At 43.9% G+C, this 24,274-nt stretch overlaps 2 protein-coding genes across 2 annotated transcripts; both read left to right on the forward strand.

Moving 5' to 3' along the window:
* Positions 1–750: 750 nt before the first annotated feature.
* Positions 751–18,990, forward strand: CSUI_003381 (uncharacterized protein). Its single transcript, XM_068063579.1, has 7 exons — positions 751–4,323; positions 4,876–9,304; positions 10,016–11,340; positions 12,057–12,252; positions 12,857–15,235; positions 16,097–16,683; positions 17,406–18,990. The coding sequence occupies exons 1-7, from the start codon at positions 1,718–1,720 to the stop codon at positions 18,946–18,948; spliced, it is 13,065 nt and encodes a 4,354-aa protein (XP_067924444.1). The 5' UTR covers positions 751–1,717; the 3' UTR covers positions 18,949–18,990.
* A 3,309-nt stretch (positions 18,991–22,299) lies between these two features.
* CSUI_003382 (uncharacterized protein) lies at positions 22,300–24,042 on the forward strand (the record flags this gene model as incomplete). Its single annotated transcript, XM_068063580.1, has 1 exon — positions 22,300–24,042. A coding segment is annotated over exon 1 (1,218 nt), but the record flags the coding sequence as incomplete, so codon positions are not given.
* Positions 24,043–24,274: the final 232 nt, after the last annotated feature.

Genomic DNA, 24,274 nt, shown 5'->3' on the forward strand with positions numbered 1-24,274 from the left:
ACGTTAAGGATAATGAGAAGGAGAAGATGGAGAGACACACTTTCCTCCTTCAAATTCTTCGCAGGAATTGTAAAGCAACACAAGAAAGATTCCTTCCCATGGAGGCATTTCATTCACTTCAAGGTAAAGAACGAAAGAAAGAAAGCGAAAAGAAAGATGAAAGTGTCGATGGCTTCAATTTCTAATGAAGTTGCTGAAGAGAGGCTCTCGAGTCTAGAATCGAAAGAAAGAAGAAAAGAAAACGATAAAGAGCTTTCTTCTCTTTTGGATTATCTTTCAAAGATTCATGAAAATTTCGGTGTATGTACAGTAGAAAGGACGAGAGAATATAGGAGAACTACCAAGTCGATGCAAACAGCGCTCTCCCCTGTCTCACGACTAGCGATCAAGTTGAATTGACAAAAGCCTCTTTCTGTCTCTCCTGTTACTTTTCTCCTTCTTAAGAGAGCGAGATGTGTAAAGCGAAGCTGAGAGCGCTAAGAATACAAAGAAGATATAGAAGGAAAGCCGGGCTTGAAACGCACGAGAGCTCTTTCTTCAACAAAGGCATTGAATCGAAGAGAAAAAGCACGAGGAATGAGAAGATTTCTTAACAATACCTGCCTTGGACAGTCATTATTAAGCTTCTTCTTCTTCTCGCCTTCCTTCTAGCGCATGCAAGAAAAGGGAGAGGGGGGTAGGAGGGATCGTTATGAGTATAGAAGAGGGGAGAGGAGAGGGGAGAACAAGAGAGAAGAAGAAAGGCAAGAAAATAGAGTTATCTTCTCTTTCTTGCTCAAGTTCGATAAATAAAAAAGAAAGAAAGAAAGAGGAAGAGATTCTGGTGTGTGGATCAATCCATCATGCTCTGTAGAAGCCTTTCTTCCTCGCATTCTACCACTATACAATTTGTCCGCCTCTCTTCTTTCTTTTCCTTCATTGGCTTCCTTCGTTTCTCTTCGTATTCGTCTTTGATCTTCTTCCATGATTGTCTTCAGTTTTGCAGTCTTTTTTACTTTCCTTTATTTCATTCCATTTAGTTGATTCGATCGCTCCCTCTTCTCCTTTTTGTATCTCTCTCTCCCCTTTGCATGCATTGGCGAAACAAAGCTTTCTCTCTCTCTCTCTCTGGCGCCAGCCAACTCACTCGCTCGCCGGATCCTTTTTCGATCTTCTCTCCTTCTTCGTTTCCTTTTCTGACTGAAAGAGACGTGTCTACTTCGCATCTCGCCGGCTTTGCCTTTCTCTCTTTCTCTTCCTTCTTTCTCTCTCATTTCTTTTCTTATGCTTCCGTCCTTTTTCAAGGAGAGAGGAGAGCTCACATGGAAGAAGAGAATTAGTTACTTCCATCTCGCTTCTTTCTTCTTCTTCTTTCTTCTCCTTCGTCTTCTCTTCTCACTTGTTTCCTCACATGTTCTCTCTCTCTTCTTTTTCGTGACATAGTCGGGAGGTGGGTCATTCTATGGAGACATAACTCACACCCCCTCTCTCATCCCCTCACTGTCTTTTCTGCTTTCAAGTATACCTCTTTCTTCTTGTTGTTCCCTTGCTTCTTCTCTTCTTCTTCACGACTTTTTCTCGTCTTGCGGATCTAGAAGACGGAGTCTTTCTCCCGTTTCTGCTGGCTCTTCTTCTTCTCTTCTCCTGAACGGACGAAAGAGAGAAGCTCTCCTTCTCCTCCTGTAAGAAAGAAAGAGAGCATTTCTTTTTCCTGTTCTTCCCTTCAACGTTTTAAGCCATGGAAGATCGCAGGTCAGCTCAGTCTACCGAAAGCCCCCAAGAGGAAGCGAAGGGCGAGGGAGATAAGGAAGGAGAAGAGAAGGAAGGGGATGCTTTCATGAGAAGAAGTGAATCTTTGCCGAATGACAAGGTCCACCACAGAATAATAAGACAAACAGAATCTTCTTCTCGTTCTTCAGCCTCTGCTGTCAGCTGGGGGAAGACACGCCAAGCGCCGGGTCATGAGAGGACAAGTCTGATACAACTAAGGTCTCCAAGTGACGAGGAGTCCTCTCTTCGTAATTCAGAGACCGTCTTCTCGAAGGAGTTTGCCGAGGAAATGAAGCCTGCGAGGGTCTTCGGTCAGAACAGACGAGAGGGGGAGATGTCTTTGCAATATGATGAAAACAGGTACCATAGTAACGAGAGATCAGAGGGAGAGAACAAGAATGATCATGCTCTTCCTTCTCTTGTTCTCCCCTCTTCATCTCATCTTCAAGAGACCAACCTTACTTCTTCTTGTTGTTCTTCTCCTTCTCCTCTTCCTGGGAAGAAAGCAACGCCTTCTTTCTCCTCTACTTCTCCCTCATCTTGTTTAGATCTGAAAAGACTCCAGAAGGCGGTCATGAAGAACGCGCGAATCGCAGCGAGAAAAGCAAGATTAAGAAGACATCGACGGAGAAGAAGAGCTCTCTTCTTCTGGACTTACACGAAGAGCGACACCCCCGTGGATTGTTTGGAGGATGCTTGTGAAGCGGGGCTTGATCTCATGACGCTAGCTGAGCGGCAGCTAGCGCTCGATATAGACACGTGTCTAGAAGGGGAGATTCATCAAGAACCCTTAACACCCTTCACCTCACCGGACACCTTGTTGCAACTCTATGTAAGTCAAGCCATAGATCAGCAGGTCAACTTGATTATGAAAAGAAATATGAATGAAAAGAAAGTCTCTATACAAGGCGGAAAGAAAAGCTTCTGTCCGAGTGACGAGGATCACGATGATGGGAACAAGACTTCGCGTCGGGCCCGTTGCTTTCCTTTGACTTTTACACCGTTCTCTTCTTCAGCCTTCTTGTCTCGTCTCTATTCTTCTTCTTCTCGTTTGTATAAACCTCTCCTTCCTATCTCTCCTCTCCTGTCATTTGGCCTGAACGTTACGACTGTTCATAGACGGCGGATACCTCCCCAGCTCATTAACAGGCTTCAGTATCTAGCACAAGAGAGCAGTCTAAGAAGACGAAGAAGAAGAATTCGCGGTGATCTACGTCTTCATCTACACCCTTCTTTCTGTTCTTCTCCTGCAGATTGTTCTCCTCTCCCTCCTTCCTTTCAGTTTCTTAGTCCTCTTCAACAGCTCTGTATCTTTGCTGGGAGTGAAGCTTATCTTCTTTCTTGTTTTCTACGGGATTCTAGGCCTCTTCGTCTCGGTCCGCTTGAGGGAGGAGAAGGCGATATCTTGTCTGTTTTGCTCTCTCCCGTTCCTCCTGGGCTTTTCTTCTCTTCTGTTTCTCACCTTCTTCTCTTCCTGACTCCTTACAAACTGCATGCGTTCGCCGTCATTCTAAGAGATCTGGAAGAAGATGAAAGGCACCTTGCGAGCCACTTCAGAGGAGGAGGAGGAGGAGAAAGGAAGAAAAAGAAAGAAGAAAGAAGAGAAGTCACAGAGATGCTCACGACATCGCAGATCTCATGGAGAAGAGAACAAGATGAAGGGAAAGGAGAAGAATTCTATGTATCTGTTGAAGGCGGCGATCTCCCGGTGTATGTACCGAAGTACTCTAAGAAATTCTCATCTTTAGTTGTTTCTCAGCACTCATGTCGATATATCTATCTTCCTTCTTTGTGTATCTCTTTACCTCTATCTCTCACGGAAAGACTTCTTGCTTATTCTTCTCTTCAAGCTTCTTCACTCTCTTTGTTTTCCCCCCCTAATGGAGGAGGAGGAGGAGTACTAGGTGACGGTCAGCAGGCTTCTTCTCTTCTTTCTTCTACAGCAGATGGAACAATACTTTTGCATGTTCCTATTGACTCCTCTTCTTCTTTTCTTTATAGCGATAAAGATGCGTGCATATCTAGTGCAGCCGATCATCTACGAGGAAGAAGACAGGAGCAGCTATCATGCAGAAAACAAGAGGTCTCTGTCTATCAAGTGGTCTATTCTTCTCCTTGTCTAGATACAGAGATTCCGGCTCGTCTTATCGATCTTTCTATCCATTTGACACCTCCGTCTCCGAGAGATCTACCTTCTCCAGCGGTCGATGACTTTTCGAAACAGCACTCGATCTTAAAGAAACATAGCGGAAGAACAAGAAATGCTATGGAACCTCCTCCTCTTCTACAGGGAATGACACGTATCAAACTGATCCGATGCTTTCCAGCGAATCTAGCTGCTGCTGTAGATACAGCTGATGGTGTCTATATCTTCAAACTGGTATATGAGAAGGACTCAAACAACAAGCGCTATAGGAATTTCTTTTCTTTGTTCTCCTCGACTTCTCCCTCATCTGCTCTCGAGAAAGGTGGAGATTATGGGCGACGTAGAAGACAAGAGTTCGAAGAAGAAGAAAGAACGGGGTTGGGATTACTGAGATTGCTGGGAAGTGCTTCAAGAACAGTTCGAAATCTGTAAGTGACTGAGGTGTACATACACCCCCTACCTCCTGTCAGGTGTACATACACAACCCATACACCTTTGCCTCCTTCTGTCAGCTATATATACACCGCAGACGATTGGTTCCTCTTTCCGCCAGGTATACATACACCCCACGCACTTCGTGTCTCTTTCTGTCAGGTGTACATACACCCCACTCACTTGGTGTCTCTTTCTTTCAGGTGCACATATACCCCAGTTGGGTTTCTGGTTCCCCCAGGTGTACATACACCCCCGTGCAGGTGGTATCTGTTTCCCCCCGCTTTATAGTGACCCGATACAACTGGGTACCTGTTTCTGTCAGGTGTACATACACCCCAAGACTCACTAGTGTTTTGCCGTATCTGCAGCAAAGTGATTTCCCCAGTGAACTTCTGTGTCTCTCTGTCGGACTCCCATTCTCAGATGTTGTCTCTCGTCCCTCGGTTTTCCCAAGAGAACATGGGAAAGGCCTTTAGATTCTGTCTCACACCTGTCCCTTGCTTCCATGCTTTCTCTTTCTTTCTTTCTTTGTTCTTCTTGTCTAGCATCTCAAGGCCTTCTTCCGTTCCTGTCTCTTCAAATTCTTCTTCTTTCTCATCGATCTCTGGTCCATCAAGTAACGTTCCCCTTCCTTTCCCGCCAACAGCATGTCTCCTGAGCCAAGAGGAGAGAAAGCTCTTCTTCTCACCTCTCAATAGACATCACGAGGAAGAAGAAGAAAAGAAGAAAGAGGATCGAGACATCTCTTCTCCTTGTTCTCCTAGAGATCGACAGTATAGAGATGCTACCTCACCCTCCTTTGTAGAGAGATGGAATGAAGAAGAGGGGACAGATCATGAAGAAAACAGTTTCTGCACGATCGGTGCCATTCCTCGTGAAGAATATCTGAAAGATCTTATGGATGTCTCGGTGTTTGACTCTTCTTCGTCTCGGAAGGGAATATCAGGAGGGAGGAGCCTTCTTCCTTCATTGCAATGCTTTTCAAGAAGAGAGACAGGAGAACAAGAAGATCCATATAGGAGTCTTAGCTCCTCTTCTTTTTCTTCTTCTCTCCTTTCAGGTTTAGAATGTATTGCTTATTTGCCTGCTCCTGTATGGCAAGAAAGACTTCTGTCTTCTTCCTCTGTTTCTTCCCGCTCAGCGTCAGAGAAGAATTTCTCTGAGGAGAGAAGTCCAAGAAGAAGGACAGGAGAAGAGGGAGGGCATGTGATAAGGGGCGGACAGGGGCATCGCAGGAGTGGTGGCGAAGAAGAGAATCCTCACGATCGACGTTCTCTCTTGTCTTTCCTTCCTAAGACACTCGGAGATTTCTTCTTCTCTAAAGGAGGAGAAAGTCATGAGAATGTCCATACACACAACCCGAGAGACTCTTCTTCTTCTTCAGGATGGTTCTTTTCACGAACCTTAGAAGAAAGAAAAGGAGAGAAGGAGGAGGAAGAAGAGAAAGCCTGTAGAGCTTGGAGAAGAGAAGAGCTCGAAGAGGAGATGAGAAGTGAACAAGAATGCTTCCATCGCCAGGCCCTATCGTATCTGTCCATTGTAGATGTAATTCCCTCTATCACCTTAAGTCACAAGCCGACTCTATCTCTTTTAACCATGAAAGGAGATAGAATCTCTCTACGTTTACTTGCATCGCATTCTTCTTCTTCTTCCTCGTCTTCTTCTTCTCTCCTGGATTCTCATCTAGGACAGCGCAGTCTCGCTCTGATCAGAGGCCATGAGCATCATAGTAGTTGTGCATCTTCATATCTTCCCTATTCTCTCGAAGTTCTCTCTATACTTCCATCGCCTTATTATGCTCCGCCTTCGGTTTCTTCTTTTCGCTTTCCTCGTTCTTCCCCTCCTTCAAAGGTTCATAATTCCCCGCCCTTTTCTTCTTTCTCTCCTCTTGGTAATAGTGCAGAGATCTCACACTCCCACATTGTCGAGAAGTCTTTCTCTCCTTCTCCGAATGTCTCCTTTTCCTCTCTTTCTTCTTCTTTTTCATCATGCTGTTCCTTCTATAGCAACGGTCTTCTTCTCTTCTCTTCTCAGAATCCTTATCTGACGTCTCCCGGCTTTTTATCTCCTATCACCCGGAGCATGGCTTCTTGTCCCGCACCTCCTCAACGGCGTCCTTCTTCAACTTTCATCTCTTTACGTTTGTCTCTTCCTTCCTCTTCTTCGTCGCCTTCTTCCGTTTTTCTTTCTTCGTATCTCCCTCTTGATCTGCCGTCGACTCCTATCGCAGCAGCAGAATGTTCTCTTCTATGGCCGTCACAAGAAACGGCATCTTCGTCATTCTCTTCTTATTCGATTGAAGGTCTTCCTCCTTCTCTTAATCTTCCTTCCTCTTCTTTCCCCGTTCCTTTCTTCTCTTCCTTTCCTTCTTGTTCTTCTTCTTCTTCTCTCTCTTTTTCCTCGGACGTTCCTTCTCATCACGGCAGTCTTTTGCGTCGTTCTCCACCTCAGAGATCTCTTGGGGCAACCGCTTCATTGGTAGAAGGGGATCTTCTCGCCCTTCGCGACGGTTCGGCTTCTCTGTCTTCTTCGTATTCTTCATCTTCTGGAGGTCATAGGAGACGTGAGAGTATCGAAGAAAGTGTCAATACGCAGACAGCATATATCCCGGAGTCTTTGCTTCTACAGCGTCATCTTGTTGTAGCCACCTCGGAAGAAATTCTTCTTCTTTCTATAGATCGCACTCGAGAGTATCTCTCCAAGCCCTCAAGCTTTCAAGAAAGCGAGTCATCTCTATTATCCTCTTCACCTGATCGATCTTCTCTATCTCTTCAATCTCTTCTTGTCTCTCCTTCTTCTTCGTCTTTACAAGATCACTTCTCTTCTTCTTCGCCTTCCTGCGCTCCTTCAGATTCTCTTTCTTCTCTTCCTCTTGTACGATCAGATGGCTGGGATAGCGCATGGTCTTTAGAGACATGCGATAGCCGGCTAGCGTCAGCGGCCAGGCTCCTGAGACAGCAGACAGAAGATAACATGATCCTGTCTCTTCATCGAGCTATAGCCTCGCTTGCCTCAAGGAAGAAGATTCAAGGGGCAGCACGAGGGGACCCCTCTTCCCCCCATCTTCTCTCCTTCTCTGGAGAGGGAGAGAAGATGAAGATGAAAGAAGGATCTCAAGAAGACTCCACAAGAAAAGAGGAAGAACATGAAAGGCAACAGAAGGAAAACCACAACAATGAGAATGGTGCTGGTGTATGTACACCTCAGAGGAAAGATGACGGTGCTAGTGGGGAGACTCCTGTCAGCAGGAGAGATGAGGGGAATTCTCCAAGAGAAGAAGAAGAGAAAAAGAAGAACAAGATGGTAATGATCTCTCTCCCGCCTAAACAAGAAGGCTTCCCTCTGAGGGGAGACTATTCTTCTTGTCTATCGAGAGAGAGATATCTTCTTCTTCTTCTTGACTTTTTGTATTCCGCAGCTTTCAAGAATATGTTTCTCCAGAGTCTTCTCCGAAATTGTCGAGATATCTATCAGTGTGTTGTTCCTCCTAGGCTATCGCCGCCTGTATGGACACCGGGGATCTGGAGTTGCCTAATACAAATCACTCAACAAGAAAAGCAACTTGAAGAGACTGTCTCTTTCCCCCTTTATTCTTCTTCTTTCTCTCTTCGTTATCATGGTAGACACGATCACATTGACCCTAGTGAAGAGGAAGAGATGGAGAAGGGAGAGCGTGACAGATATCCCCTGTCTTATCATTCTTCTTCTGATACTCCTTCCTCCTCCTTACGTCACTGTAGGATGACGGGCAGACAATCTAGATCTAGAATGAGCACTTCAGATATCTCTGAGGAAGACGAAAAAGAAGAAGAAGACCTGTGGCGAGCAGGAAGAGGAAGAGAAGTGATGGAAGGGCGAAAGAAGAGAAATGAAGAGAGAAGAAGAAGAAGAAGGAGAACAACTGACTCGATCCATGGTTTTCCTACTACTACTACTTCTAGCCGTAGTAGGAGGAGGAGGAGGAGTAGTACGGCTCCGATAGCGCCTTTCTTTGTGAAGCGCCTTCACCTCATGCTCTCTTCATCCTTCGCCTCTCGTGGAAGAGAAAGAAGAAGAAGAGAAAGAAGAAGAAAAGCGAGTGTATTAGGTGAGCAAGCTTGCTTCATTAAGGACGGAAACCTCTATCTTGCGAGGAAAGTTCGTAGAGATGATGGATCTATCGCGACAATAATTATCTATAGGGGAAAGATCGAAGACACCTCAAGACATCCGATCGCCCTTCCTACAGAGACAGCAGAGCCGAGAGGTGAACAGGAGCCTTCTGTGTCTCTAGCGTGGAGTCATGACGATTCGTCTACTACTCCTCTTCAATCGAAGTTAAAGAAAGGACAGACGGAGCTTATTCATGAGAAGAAGGCCGTCGCTGTCTCTTTTCATCTCTCAGGACAGAGGAAAGATCGAGAGACACCCCCCCCACCGCATGACGAAGAAGAGGAAAGTCACACGAAACAAAGCGAAGAAAGAGAATTCGGCGAAAAGAACAAGGAGATCGAGAATCTTTCTTCTTCTTCTTCGGCGACTTCCAGGGAGACAGCATCTGCTCTTGAGGCGTCTCCTTTACCTCCCCCCCCTCTGTCTGCTTCTTCTGTTTTATCGGAGAGAAGAATGAAGACATCTAGTAGAAACGGAGATCCGTTGAGTGGTCAGGTGTCTCGTCTCCATGAAGTGGCTCCACCTGTCAACTCCTCGAGCCTTCAACAGGGAGAAGAGAGAATCGTAAGCGCCAATACAAACACGATCCAAGAGAAGACGCAAAAGAAGATCAAGAAGATAAAGAAGGAGAAGAACAAGAAGAAGAATCTTCCACGATTAGCTTTCATCCATCGATATCGACGTCTTCGAGATGTCCTGCCTTCTCCCCTTACAGCCTTTGATGCCTGGGGTGTATCTCCATGGCTTCAAGGTCTCTCGTCAAGAGCGTCTTTACTCTTTCGTGTTATGGGGCAATGGCCCATCTGTCTATGCAATCCTACGGTAAGAAGAGCAAAGAGGCAATCTTGAAACAGCTCCTCTTTTTCTATCACATCGGAACTTGCAGATAGGCATTCGTGTGTCTCTTATCTTCGGAAAAGATACAGGAGAGGGACTTCAAGAGAAGACATGACAGGAGGCAAAGGAAACGAAAAAGAGATCATTACTCTATTCTTCTCTTCACCTTAATCTATCTATCGACTGATCTATCTATCAACCGATCTATCTATCGACCTGTCTGTCTATATCTATCTATCTATCGCCCTGTCTGTGTATCTATCTATCTATGTGAATTGTCTAATCTATCTACATGTGTGTCTGTATGAGTAAAGGTCCGAAGAGGAAGGAGAGGAGCGGATGTTCTGAAACTTTATCTGTCTACTGTTTCTCTCCTCTTCATTCTTTGCCGTTTCTTTGATAAAGAGATAGAAGAATGGATTCGACAAACTGCCAAGGCCGTCTCACTCACTCCTCTTTGCTGCAGTGCTCCACTCCCTTCGCTAAACAAGACGTATTTAGGCCTACATATGCATACATACCCATACATACATACATAGGCATACGTAGTTACATCCATCTATCTAGCCTTTCTTCTGGTAGGTGACTTCTTCACTCTCATCATTCGTCCATCGAACTGTCACCTGATCTTTCTCGGCATGTCTTTCTTATCTCTTTCTTTCTTTCTTACCTCTTCCTTTCTTTCTTCCTTGTTAGCTTCTCGAGCCTCGCGTTTCGGGTTCCATTCTTCTTGATCGTTCTTCTTCTTCAATTTCCTTTTCTCATGGTCGCCGTGAAGGAGAAGGGGCTTGTCATCTTCTTCAATCTCCTCACGATCTTCTTCCTGAGACACTTCACCCTCTGGCTCTAAGATGGAACGCGGCTTACCTTGCATGTATAGGATATCAGGTGGATCTTCTCCTTTCATGGATAGAAGAGCAATGCCGCTTAACGTCGAGTTTGTCGTATATTGTTGATATGATGGCTTCCTCTCTTTCTCCTTATCAACTTCTTCTTCATCTTTCTAATTCTCTCGTCTTCTCTTCCTCTCTCTCTCATTCATCTTCATCTCTCTCTCGGGCGTTTCTCTCGACAAATCATTCCAACTATCTTCTTCTTCTCCCCGTTCTTGAGAAAGACAGGAAGTTTGGAAATTTCGTAAAGTCGCTTCTTTACATTCTTGGCCTCTTGCCTTCTCCATCGAAGATCTCGAGAGAAGCTTCTTCATCTCTCAAAGAGACGAAGGAGGGCACACGGATGTCTCTAATGAAAGGAAAGGAAGAGAAACAAGACAAGAAGATCAAGAAAGAGAAAAGTAGAGATGACCGAGGAGGAAATCTCTCTTCTTCTTCTTCTGCTACAGCTATGAGGGAGCCGAAGGACAGATCTTCTTCTTCCTCATCGTCTCTTTTAGAGAATAGGATCTATCGCACACAGCAGAAGCTTCTCTTAGGCTTAACTCTAGTTCTAAAGCGCATGCAGTACTTTCTTCGTGTTTTAATTCTTATACAAGAGCTCTCTCTCTCCGATCAACAGAAATTCTGGTTTATTCTTCTCCAAGGAGACCAGGGGGATCGTGAGAAGACTAGGAGATCTCCAGGCGATTTAGAGGAGAAAGACATGCAAGGTCTTAGTGTGGATGGCGCTTCTCCATTTCGGAGACAAAAAGGAGAGAGAAGAAGGTTCGATCAAGAGATAGGACAACCAAAGACAAAGAGAAGGAAGGTCGCATTCGCAAGAGAGACAGAGCAGAGAGAAGAAGAAGAAGAAGAAAGAAGAAGAAGAAAAAGAAGAAGTGATAGGGTTCTTCGTTGTTTACTGTATACCCCTCTGTATGATTTACTTGTGTGGAGAAGAAGAAGTGAAGGCAAGATAGGCAAGAAGAAGAATAACGTGACTTCTCTTTATAGAGGACAAGAGATAGACGAAGAAGGAGAAGGAGTGTTTCTGTTGAAGGAGATGATGCATGCGCTGCTTCTTCTTGATGGTCGCCCTTCTATGATTAATAGTCCCACAAGGAGAATCTTCACGTCTCTCCCTTGGTAAGATACTCCAGTCAACTCGTCGATCAACGATAGATGGCTCCTCTTGCTTGTCTTGTTTCTGGTGTATATACACTTGCGTACTCCTAGACAGTTTTATACCGTTGTTAAGAACTGTCCACCTGTAGACATATATATATCTGTGATCTATATAAATACCTATAGATTGAGCTGTATAGATGTGGAGATCTGTCTCTCGTGGATGCTAGATAGAATGATTCTCCCCGGGACTACATGTCTCGTCTCCGTCTCTAGTTAGGTTCTTGGAAAGATGGAGATCTAGCTCTTTTCTTCTTCTACTCTGTCTTTCCTTCTCAGCAGTTTAAAAGGTAAATCTCAATACAAGAGATCTTCTGTCTTCACGTAGATAGAGAGGTAGATATCCAGAATCGTAGAAGCACGTGTAGATTTTTGAGCGCATTAACATAGAGAAAGCACGGAGATACCTGAGGAGTCGGCGTGGTTTGCGGTATTGAACGGAAAGAATGGATAGATGAGAATCTTCTTCTCACCATCTTTCAGGTGTATGTACACCCGGAACAAAGAGAGGTATCTCTCGTTCACAACCACCTTCCTCTTTTTCTTATAGACGTATGACTTCTTTCTCTCATTTCTCCTTGTTCTTCCCTTCTCCTGCTTTCATTGTTCTGTTCTCCTCCTCCTCTTTTCTCTCTCTCTCTTTCTCGTTCTTTCTTTTCTTCTTCTTTTTCTTTTAGGCTAGCTGCTGATATTGATGTGGCGCGTCTCTTGCCGCACTGGGCTCGTGCATGTGCGATAGAAGAATGTCTTGCTCGGCCCATCCATCGTGATCGAGGAGATCTCTTTTCATGTGTGACCATCGCTTCTTCCTCTTCTTCTCACCTTTCTTCCTTTCTAGGTGAAATCCTCGGAAGCCTCCCCGGTTTTAATCAGGTGGGGAAATGACGAGCTGCATGTAGACACGTCTTCACTTCACACACCGACACGAGACATCTATAGATAGATTCAAGATAGAGAAATAGATAGATTACAGATAGGTAGATAAATCACAGATAGGTAGATTAAAGAAAGATAGACTAAAGATAGATAGATTAAAGATAGATAGATTGGAGATAGATAGCTTAAAGATATATGGATAGATAGATAGATGATAGACAGATAGATAGGGAGATTGATGGCAGTATGGTCCTATTTATCTGTCTCTCCATGCTTGTCATTTAGTGAGTGTTGCCTGGAGTGTCTTGTCGACTGATTAACTTTATCATGCTGCAGTCCTTGTAAGACTGCCCTCTGTGTGTGTCTCTTATTTATTTATTTCTTTACGTCTGTATTTCGTCTCTATAATACGTCTCTTCAACGCCATCCATCTTTCTCTCTTACCCCTTCCCTACGTGCATATATACATATAGAGATATGTAGAAACATATATATAGACATATATGTATGTATCTATATGTATGATGCTTTAGGTGTTTTGTCATGATAGGATTGGCGGTGTGTATACACTGTTTCTTTCTCTCTTCTTTCGTTTGTGTAGGTTCAATTTCTTGAGGCAGTTATGTCTGTTCTTCTTCTCTCTGCTGACAAAGATTCTTCTTTTCTTCTTCCTCCTTCTCAACACATCCTATGTGCGATACGTATTGCCGCTCTACTTCTTCATAATTCTCTCCGATATGATGCCTCTTCTCAACATCTTTCCTCTATCTCTGTGGAAGATCAACGGTCTTCTTCTTCTCTTCCCTCTTCTTCTTCGTTGCCTCCGCCTCCACGGCGAGAAGCTCTTATTGCGGTCTTTCGGAAGAGTCTTTTAAAGGCAGCTATGACCATGTATCTTTCGCTTGACTCTTCTTCTTCTCCTCGTGAAATCTCAAAGATAGAAGGAAGAAGGCCTCAGAGAGTAGAAACAAGAGACTTGGGAGAAGAGAGAGAAAAGTGGCCTCTCTCTCCTTCTTCTTCTTCTATTACGTCACGATGGTGGGGTGGTGTTCTCGGGTCTGTCTTTAGCGCTTTAGATCATCATGCTCTTGAAGGAACGAAGAAGGATAGAGAGCTTTCTTGTAACCTAGAGAAGAAGGCAGACAAAGAAGAAGGAGAAGAAGAGAAGATCTCCATGAGAGAAGGAGAGATGAACGGGAGGGTTGTAGTGAGTAGGACAGGGATCGTGGATCAAAGAGAGAAAGAAGAAGAAGAAGAAAAGAAGAAGAAAGAGAGAGAGAAAGATGATAAAGAACAACTCTTAAGGCACGCAGAGAGTAGTCCTTCTCGAGAAGTCACGAGAGTGATATACCAGCATCTTCAATTTGCATGTCTAGATGCTTTATTTGACTGCATGCGACTTCAATTACCACTGTTACCTTTACCTCCTTCCTCTTCTTCCTCCCCACAGTTGATCTCTCTGAATGAAGAGGGAGTTGTGTGTGAGACATCTACCTCTTCTTCTTCGTCTTATACAAGAGAAGAAGCCGCTGCCTTTGGCATATTCAGTCCGTTCGAGCCTCTGCATGCTTTCTCTCCATTAGCTGGCCTCGAATCTCTTCTTCTTCGAAGTCTCGAGAAAGAAGAGAAGAGACAGATGCATGGGGAAGATAGACATGTTCCTCATCTCCAAACAGACAAAGAGAAACGTGATGCCTCGCTTGTGAACACATCTTCTCTATGGAGACAAGAGGAGAAGGAAATAGAAGAACTAAGAAGAAGAGAAGGTAACGGATTAGGAGGAGGAGGAAGAAGAAATAGAAGTCGAGGTGAAGATCGGTGTTGTGCTGGCGATGAAGTTGACGGGGAGGCGGTTTTATCTCAAGAGGCTTTACGAGAGATTCAAGTGTATCTACACCAGAGATTCTTTCAAGAGAACTGTTTACTCCAAGGAAACTTTCTGGCTCGGCTGTACATACACTCGGAAGCCTATATCCAGGCATCAGGAATCCTGTGTGATCTTGCAATTATAAGGAAGAGAGAAATCTCTCAAAGTCCTGTCTATGAGATTTCAAGCTCCGAGCGATCAGCAGGAATGAGAGACACATCCAGTTCTCTCTCTTCTTTCGATACGCAGTGCTCTCCTACTACGTCTTTCTCCCATCACCAGTCAAGAGACAAGACACAAGACCTCCTTGACAAATCTCCTTCTCCTTCTCCTTCTTCTTTACTCTTAACTCTTCCCGCTCGCAGCACGCCACATGCAGCCGGATGTACAGAAAGAAGAAGAGAAGAAGAAGAAGAGGCCTTGTCATCATCTTCTCAGGGAGTTCTCCCTTTAGGTGTACGTACACTGTTGCTTTACTGGGCCGAGAAAAGTCTCGATCTTCTTCTTCACGAACTTCACAGTTATCTACCTAAGAAAACGACACCCCACCCCAGCCTTAATCCTTCCTCTTCTTCGTCTACGAATGACTATCTCGGGAAAGAAAGTCTGATAAGGAGAGGAGAGACATCTACCAACGGAATCGAGACCGACCACTTCTCCAACATGAAAGATGAGATGGCGCCGAGGCAAGAGAATGAGAGAGACGCTTCTTCTTTCTTTGAGAAGGCGTGTCTCGGAGAAGAGTCTTTTGAAGCGGCTCCAAGAGGCTCTGACGCCATCCTATCCCAGCATGTAGATTCAGCTAAGCTTCTTCTCACTCTCTTCTCTCAAGTCCTCGTTCAGACGTGGGATGTCGATGAATTGCAGAGCCTCCACGCTCTACAAGAAGAAGAAGAAAAGGAGGAAGAAGAAGAAGATGATCGAAGAGAAGGTGGCTCGGGTGAGAATTATCAGAGAGATAGAGAGGGAGAGATGGAAAGAGAAGAGAAAGAAGAAGAAGAACGAGTGGGAGACATGAAGATGACGAGAAAGAAGGCGAGGATTCTTAGGAAGGTGCAGAGGTGCCTACGGCAAGTTGAGATTGTTCAGGGTGCTATAAAGGATCTTAGAAAGGTAAAGCCACACATAGCCATGCATGCAACACGTACACGGGGACATACATTGCGATACCTCTACATACATATACATGCATGTTCGTACATACACATGCATGGACATACGTATGCATGCAACTGCATACACAGTCATATGCGTAAAACGCACATACATCTCACCTATAGGTCGACTACGAGGAGGAAAAGCAAAGAACAGAAAATACACTGTAGGTGCCTTTCTATCTATCTATGTCTCTATCTATTTGTCTATAATCCATCTATGTTAATCTACCTATCTATCTATCGATTTGTGTATGTATTCACCTGAACGTCCATAGGGGATAGAAGGGTAGGTAAGATCTATCTTTGAATCGACAAGCTGCACTTGTAGCTCACTGCCTTACGTCTGTAGCTCTTTTACCTGTATGTGTGATATAGTATCCTTACATCGATCTTACAGGGTTCTTTCTTCATATTTTCTTCTTCCTCTTCTTTTCATCATTCTTTCGTCATTCTCTTCTTCTTTCTCTTTTGTATCTCCATGTGGCCTATCGATATTTTTCTATCGAGTTTGTGCTATTCCCCTGTCTTATCTTCTCTTCTTCTTTTCCCATCCAGAACAGAGAAGATAGAGGAGAGAAAAAGAGAGAGAGTCTGAGAGAGTGATGTGTATGTACTTCTGTCTTCTCTCTTCTTTGACCTCTTTTCTGTCTTCTTCTTCTTCTCTTCATCTCTTTCTTATCCGCGGGTTACGAAGCTCGAGATACATGCCTTGATTCGAATCCTCCCGTTCTCATCTTTCATTTAACAAGAGTCAAGTTCGTTTTTCTTTCCTTTCCTCTCTCGCTTTCCTCTTCTTTCTTTCGCCTGTTCTTTCTAGATTTCTGAAGAGATACAACTCCCTTTATGGCTTCATCTGCAACAGAGAGTTGAGAAACTACATACTCTATCTCTAAGACACGTGCATGCAAAGAGAGAACTTTCGGACGATGGACAAGAAGCACAGGGACAACAAGAAGAAGATGAAGAGGAAGACAGAGAGAAGAGAGTAGAGTCTTTCTTTATGGGGAGAAAAGAAACAGAAAGAGACAACGCAGAAGAAGAGGAAGAAAAGAAGAAGAAGAAAGATGATTTATTTTCCGTCTACTTGTTGTTCTCATCTCTTATACCTTCAGTGCCTCTTCCAGCTGTATGTACACTTGGAGATCAACTCTTACCTTTACCTTCTCTCTTTGAACTTTCGCAATCTTCTTTCTGTATTCCGATAGCTTTAAGAGCTCTCCTTACAGACTTTCGGAGATATGCGGTCTCTTGTCTCAAGAAGAGTGAAGAAGAAGAAGAGAGAAGATCCTTCTCTCCTTCTATGGCGGCCTTACAGAGAGCAAGCGATACAGTTCAAGATACAGCTGAAGGTTTACTGACAGCCTTCTTCTGTCGAATTTTCTCCCATCCAGAGATCTTTCACGAGTAAGCGCATCACACAAGGGTGTGAAGCTCTTCATTCTCTTCTTTAAGGTCGCATCAAAAGAAACTCTAACTTACATATATATAGAGAGAGAGATGCATTTACATAGGCCTATATATATCTAAGTATAGAGAGATAGACAGATCAAAGATAGATAAGTTAAAGATAGGTGTGTTTTGGTCTTTGAGAATGAGGTATAGTGAGTCTTGTAGAGAGTGTTCGAACGCTTTTGTGACTTAGTACCTTCTCTTCCGAGATGTAGAGACACCGAGATCTTTCCGTTTTCGATACAGAAGGAATGAGGTGTACGTCTTTCACCTCAACTATGTATGAAGAAATCTATTTATGCATATCTATGTGAATCTGTAGTATGGATGTGTATGTATGGCCTCTATCTTCCTGTATGTATCTATAGGTGTGCCTAAGTGTATAGATGTACGAGTAGATGTTGTATCTCTTTATCTCATCGTGATCGTTCAAAAGCTTCTTCTTCTTTTCTCTTGAGTTTATCTCCTTCTCTTTCTTTTCTTTTCTATCGAATCATCTGCCTTACTCCCTCTCTTATCCCTGGAGATCTTTTCGTGTCTATATCAACGAAGATGCGGCTTCAAGGCTTTTCAAACCCTTCTCTATCTTTCCCTTTTCTCTCTCTTTCTCTCTCTCTCTGTTTCTTTTTGCTTCAATATGTTCTCTTTCTCTTCTCTCTGTGTCTTTGCTCCTCCAGACTCTCTCCAGCCATTGCCTTCTTGACGGCGTCGACTCCTAACGAAAGTCGTGAGAAGGAGAAGAAGAAAAGTTATGAAGCGAATCTTTTTCTTTCTTCCTCCCTACCTTCTCAGACAAACACCAAAGAAGAAGAAGAAGAAAGAGTGTCTCATCTGCATGCGAAAGAAAGCATGAAGAGAATTCTTTCCGTATGTGTGTATGGATGGCTGTATATACACTCCTCTTCATCGTCTATTCTTTTGAACTATGTTAAGGCGACTTCTCAAGATGAGAGATATAGTCATTATCGAGGAGAGGAGATCGAAGAAGAAGAAGAGGATAAGAGACAGAATCTTCTTTTGTCTCCTTTCTCCATCGCCTTTCTCGGAAATAAAGAGATGCTAGCTTGTCTTGAATGCTTTCACGCCTTCTCTCTCAAACAGGTCTTTTTGAAGAAGAGAGAAGAAGGACGTCAAGAGATCGTTGGCTTAGTTGGAGAAGAAGAAGAAGAAGACATTGCGAAGAAAAGTGGAGATGATCTCAATGGAAGCTTACTTCTCATTCCATATGGATGGCTAGCACGCCATGCAGAACACCAAGAGAGAGATAGGAGAGATGACAGCTCTTTAGATCATAGAGAAGAGAGAAAGAGAGACAAGTATTATTTCTTCATATCGACTTTTGAAGTGTATTTTTCTCTTCTTCATGACATTCCCAAGCTAACTCTTGCATGCGAGAGACTGCGGGTGCAATGGATGAAAGAAAAGAGGCTTTTCCTTTCTCAAGAGAGAAGAAGAAGAAGAGAAGGAATGATACCTGACAATGAGGAGCCGATGAAGAGGGGATCTCCTCTTATCTCTGCGACCATGATATCTGTCGAAGATCTCCAAGCTCATCTTGTTTCTGTGCTTATTGACCTTTCTTCGGCGTGGATTTCTTCTGTCATTCAAGATGAAGAGGAAGCGAGAAGAAGAGAGAGTTTTCCACACCAAGAAGAGAAGATCAGAAGCGAGAAGGGGGATAAAGAAAACATGAACGATGACCGAGAGAAGAAGAAGACGAATCTCTCTCTCTCTCCTGGAGTAGAAAGCTTGGTCACGAGTCAAAAGAGTCTCATCTCTCTTCTACAAAGTATCGTCTTCAAAGGCAGATGGGGTTTCTCTCGTCTATCTCTATCTTCTTTTTTTTCGCCACTGCATGCATCCCCAGACTACATGAGAAACGACGATCCTTTTCGCCGTTATGATGCTGAAGAAGATGAAGAGAGGAGGAGAAGAAGAGGAAGTAGCACTTCACGCCAAAGAGGGAGAAAAGAAGCGACGGTCCTTCAAGTGCAGAAAACCTCCTCGAGTTCATTCTTCTCCATACTAGGGAGTGAAGAGGAGATCTTAAGAAGTCTTGAAGAAGATGATGGAGATCAGGATCTTTACAAAGGAATTGCTATTGAAGATCCCCACATTCGAAAGAAAGCTCAGAGTGCCTATGAACGCATGCAAACGCTTCTCTCTTCCTATTATCAACAAGAGCAGATTAACGCAAACCACATGTCTCTCTATCACTAAATCCACATCATGCATCTACTCGCTGTCTGCATAAACCTGTCCATATATATATATATATATATAGATGTCTATAGATGTATATGTATGTATATATATATAGTATATATCTGTATATACAAGTTTATGTCCGTATATATATATATATATATATCTGCAGGGATGGATGCTGGCCGGGCGAGGAGAATGACACAGCGCTAGTATTCTTTTCGGTTCAACGCCGAGGCTTTTCTTCTTTTTCTCTCACGATGAGAAGAAGCTTGACGACATTCTTTCTAGAGGGTGCAGAGATTTCAATTGAGGCAACTGTAGCTGCTTTTTCCTATCCTCTTAGTGTCGCCCTTCCCCCCCCCTGTCCTTTCTGTTACGAGTCACTCAATGAAGAAGTAAGCAAATGTATGCAGTTCGAGCAGAGACTTTTCTTGTTCTTTCTCTTGCTTTTAGGACGACAGGGCTTTTTCACTTCAGCATCTTTCACTTCCATCATACGTACATCTTCGCAGATATACATAGATATACATATTTATACAACATACAGATTCATAGATATAGAAGTAGTGAAGGAGCGGGTGTATGCTGTAGTTGTGTACGAACCTCCTTTCTTCTTTTTCATCTTTCTCTCCAAGACAACGCCAAGGACCCACGCAATGGAGAGCGACAGATGAGAATGCTTACGATGGAGATGTAGTAAGCGTCTATTCATCTTCTCTCTTCTTATCAGAGATGAAGAGCGCCCTGGAGAGAAACACACAGGCCTCTTTCGAACTTTCATGCCACAGTGAAAGATCGGAGATCCTATAAGGGAGAACGTAGAGGAGCTTCGCTCTTCTCCTCTCACCTTTTTTCTCTCTTTGTTCTCAACTTCTCCTCCCTCTAAGAAATCTCTTCTTTTCACATGATAGGGATTCTCACTGCCAGCTAGCTCACCATCCAGCCCCCACGCATCGATCCATCAGGGAGGAGCAGCGAAGTAGTCATTGGCTAGACTGATTGGCTCGATCATCTCTCTCTCTCTTTCAAGAGGAACATTCTCTCATTCTTGCACGGTCTCTTTTCTCTATCGTCCCCGCTCGCTTCATTATGCTGTCGATTTTGCTTCTTCAAAAGAGAGGGACGGCTATAGAAGCATAGCTAGCTATCTTTCAGTCTAGATTAGACAGTCATGATCTTCAGGACTCGATCGATTCTGTTTCTTTTAAACTCCTCTTACCGAAGTGAAGTGCCTGAGAGAGAGAGGAGCTCATGTAGTCGTTTTCTTATACATCTGTTGAGATCATGCATGCATCTCTATCTTGGATCAACCGTAGCAGCAGCTAGGTGAATCGATAGTGAAGGTTATCGTGGTAGGCCTCCTCCTATCAGAATCAGAAGACGTCTATAAAGAAGGCTCTACTCTTCCTAACTCTCTGTAAACTCACAACATACATCTAGCTAGATCTCTATTTATCTGTCTCTACAGATATATGGATGACCAAGTGAATTAGACTTCACATACAGATACGTATAGAGATATAGATGAACATATAGATGCATATGATGGAGAACAGAGATAGATACATATATATGTACATACATATAAAAGAAACGCTCGGGTTGTCCCTTTGGGTACTTCCTTGCGGTAGGGACATAGTATGGGGGAGAAACACTCACTACAAGTACCACTACACCTTCAGCCAAGGTACGCGACGCAAGAAACTGACTTTCTTGGCATTCTTAAGTCGGTCTGAAATTTGAAGCTGTTTGGAGGAGCCATCAGGGGACTACGGCAAAGACCTTGTAGATCCAGTCTTTTTACAGGCAGATGATGTGTTCTCGCGTATATGCCTTCAGCTCCTTCCTATCTAGAGGACAGTTTGAACTGGATGATACGTTCGGTATCTCCCCCCTCGTCAAATAGATGTGTATGTATCCGGTTACGTCTTATGCGTGGATATATCTCTCTATATACCTATACATACTTGTAGATAGATAGACAAGTACACGTATATATATACATATATGTGATATTATCTCTATAGAGATACATATATAATATGATCTCTATAGAAATACATGTATAAATGTTATATGATCTCTATAGAAGTACATATATATATATATATGTGATATGATTTCCATAGAGATACACCTTCTGGCCAGGGTCCTGGTATGATCCTGGAGGCGAGAGCAAGTAGTTTGGTGGATGTTCATATTCCGTGGAAGGCTTGATCTTTCTTGATCAACTGTCTATCATTTCGTTTCTTTTTCCATGGAGGTTTATGTTCTCATCTCTTAATGTAGACTGACAGAAGCTCCCTCTGCAATACTTATAGTCATAGCCAGAGCAGTCATCAGTAAACTTCCTAGGTAACAGCTGCTTCCAACAAGGAGCCTGGGCGCTTACATAAAGACTTACGTCAAACAGGCAAGGGTCTCTTCAGGAAGACGAGACAGATTTCCTCTCAATTCATGCAGAGTGATTGATATCGATCATTTCAAACCTTCAGTACATGCATATACACAGTGTTATGCGTACACGCACATATGTACAAGACATCTCGGATGCAGATAAAGTGACTGGAACATCGTCAATTGATATAGAGATATAGTGATGTATGTGCTTGCAACGATCGAACACTTCTATACAGAGAGAGACAGAGTAACAACTCTCAGAAAAGCTACGTGCATGTTTCTTTTCTACCGGAAAAGCTGTGTAAAAGATCTTAGTCTTCCAGTTTGTTTTTCTTTCATAAATTTTCTGTGTGCTCCAAGCAGAGGATGGAAACTAGACAGAATGAATTCTCCTGCCGCCGTGACGGGGAACCAGATGTATTTGTCGATGTATGTAGTATGTCTTAAGCCGCTTATTGAATGAGTGTATGCGTTTTTCTTGCTTTCCTTAGTGCTGGAGGAAGGCCAACGAGGAGAATGAAGAACGATGGATTGTTTTCTATCCGGTGCAAAACGGAGAGCACCTTTTGTTCGAATCGAGATGTCGCCGATCCAGCGGGTTGCAGTCATCCGGACTCGCACAAAGAGGGACAGGAACAGGCTATCTGTCGTTTTCTGATTCTTTTCGCTTGGTGGTGATTGAGAAACCTTTCCTGGGAGACAACAGAACAGCTTGGAAGCCGATAAGTTTTCTTTTCTCCGTTCACAAAAGATAACTGTGTTCGCCTCTTCTAATTGAGTCACTACTGGAATGAAAGAGAGAGTGAGAGGCAATACATACATGCTCGCTGGGTCCTCTTGGAAAAGAAAACTGGAGTGAATGAAAACACCGGCAGATTCATAAAGGAAAGCTTTGTGGGACTTCCTACGCCTCGCGAGCAAGATGGTGATGTTAAAGACTAAATAGATATCTCTTTTTTCTCTGCTGAAGTCGTTCTTCCATCGAAGAACAGGCACGGGGAAAACGGAAAGATCGTGAGTGCGATTGCAGGTCGACTCGCCAGCCACTGAGGTGTGGCTTCCATCACTTTTTCTTTTCTAAACTCTGAAAAGAAGAAGCACTCCGGTTCTTTGTTTCTCCTTGACTCTCGTTGAAGGGAAAAAGACAAGTCTTATTGGCTATTGGGAAGCTCTAGATCTCTTTCTTTAACCGGGACTTTGTGGTTCAGGCCGAGACCCTTCCGTTTCTGGGGCTATGGGCTTTCTGCTGTCCTAGTGTGTTCGTGGACGGTGGAATTGGCTGCTGTTGCTAGCCATTTCCTCTTTGTGTTTTGAAAGTCCATGGCATATGAGGACTAGTAACAAGATTCTTTTGACCATTCGTCGCATCTTTTTTTTCGATCTAGATGCTGGATTGATCATGGACGGTGCGCGACTTACATAAGAAGTCAAAGGCTGTGTTTTGTCTGTTCCCTTTCCGCAGGTCCATTCCGCGCTTCCCGAGTTTTATGTGCTTCTGTTGTTGCTGCCGGCCGGCTTTCCTGTTGGTGAGACTTGGTGGGTACTGGGTGTGTCGCGGTTTTCCTTATCTGTTCAATCTTTTGTTTTCTTCCTCTCCGTCATCCTCAGCGATCAGAGACGCCATATTTTTGGGTCTGAGGTACTTGTGTTGTGGAGGCAACATCGACATTCTTTGGTTCCTGTTGAGAAGAACAAGACGAAGTCACCAAGAAGATTCAGCAATGGGGAACTGCAAACCTGAAGGAGGCTATGAGAGCCCAGCCATCGGCGTCTGGGGCATAGGCTTGACTATGCAGGTTGTGTCTGCGTTAATTTTACTATGTCTTGCCAGCTCCATGAGTTCATTTGAGAAGCATTTCCTCCCGGAGAATCATCCAGATCCAGAGATTTCTCTCATGCAAACCAGCGTTTTTGCCGGGTTGGGTGTAGCTCAACTGATCGCGGCCTTAGTCGTGACAGTAATGGTCTTTCTTGGCTATTTCGTTACGAGCTGGATGTTGGTTTTCTCTTGTGCATTAGGATGGATTTGCAAAGCTATATCGATGGCGGCTGCTATTATTTCGGGAATCTTGTTAACAAAGATCTCTAAGAAGCAAGGAGATATGCTATACCTCATCCGTCATGCTCCTCTCTCCGTGCCAGAACCTGGGCAGGTCAACAATCCTATGCCTGTCTCATCGGGTCAGTTCGTAGGCATCCGATCAGAGCCAAACATTCAAGAGATGACATTTGATTACTCGTCCAACTTTGGATTTGCTTACTCGGGAATGATCTTAGCCTTCGGTGTTTTAAGTTTAGGATCTCTTATTCCCTTAACTCGGGCAGATTACATGGGTCCGAAGGCTCGCGCGATCGACGGTATGGTTCATGTCTATGCTTTGACTTTGTGCGGCGTCCTTGGAAGTATCTTCTTGTTATTAAGTGACAGTCTCCATAACTATATCACCTTAGGGATCCTTTGGTTGATCATCGGGGCTGTCCTTGTTGTCGCCTTATCCATGCAACGGATGTGCTGGCCGAGATTTCTATCGATTCTTCTCGCTCTCGTCTTCGTTCTTGCAAGCGCTTTCTCCATTGTCTCCCTTATCGTCTGTGTAAATCGCTTTCTCAATTACCACAAGTTTCTTGCTAGGCAAGCATCTGTACCAGAGTCGGAGATTGTTCCTTGGATTCGAAGCTTGGATGACGATGACTTTAAGACCCTAGAAACTGGTTACAAAACAGCGGATTACTCCTACTTTCTTATTACCTCATGCTTGAGTGCCGCAACCCTCATCTACTTCATTGCAGGGGCCATGGCTTCTCTTCGGAGTATCTGCGGCCCTTCCAGAGCCGAAAAGCTGATGTCACGGGACAGTGCAAACGAGGCAATCGAGTCTCGTGCTGATAATAATCCAAATGCGGATCACTGAAGCCTGGGTAATCTCTCAGGGAGAAA

The sequence above is a fragment of the Cystoisospora suis genome (assembly GCF_002600585.1).
Source record: "Cystoisospora suis strain Wien I chromosome Unknown contig_1493, whole genome shotgun sequence".
Taxonomy (NCBI): Eukaryota; Apicomplexa; class Conoidasida; order Eucoccidiorida; family Sarcocystidae; genus Cystoisospora; species Cystoisospora suis.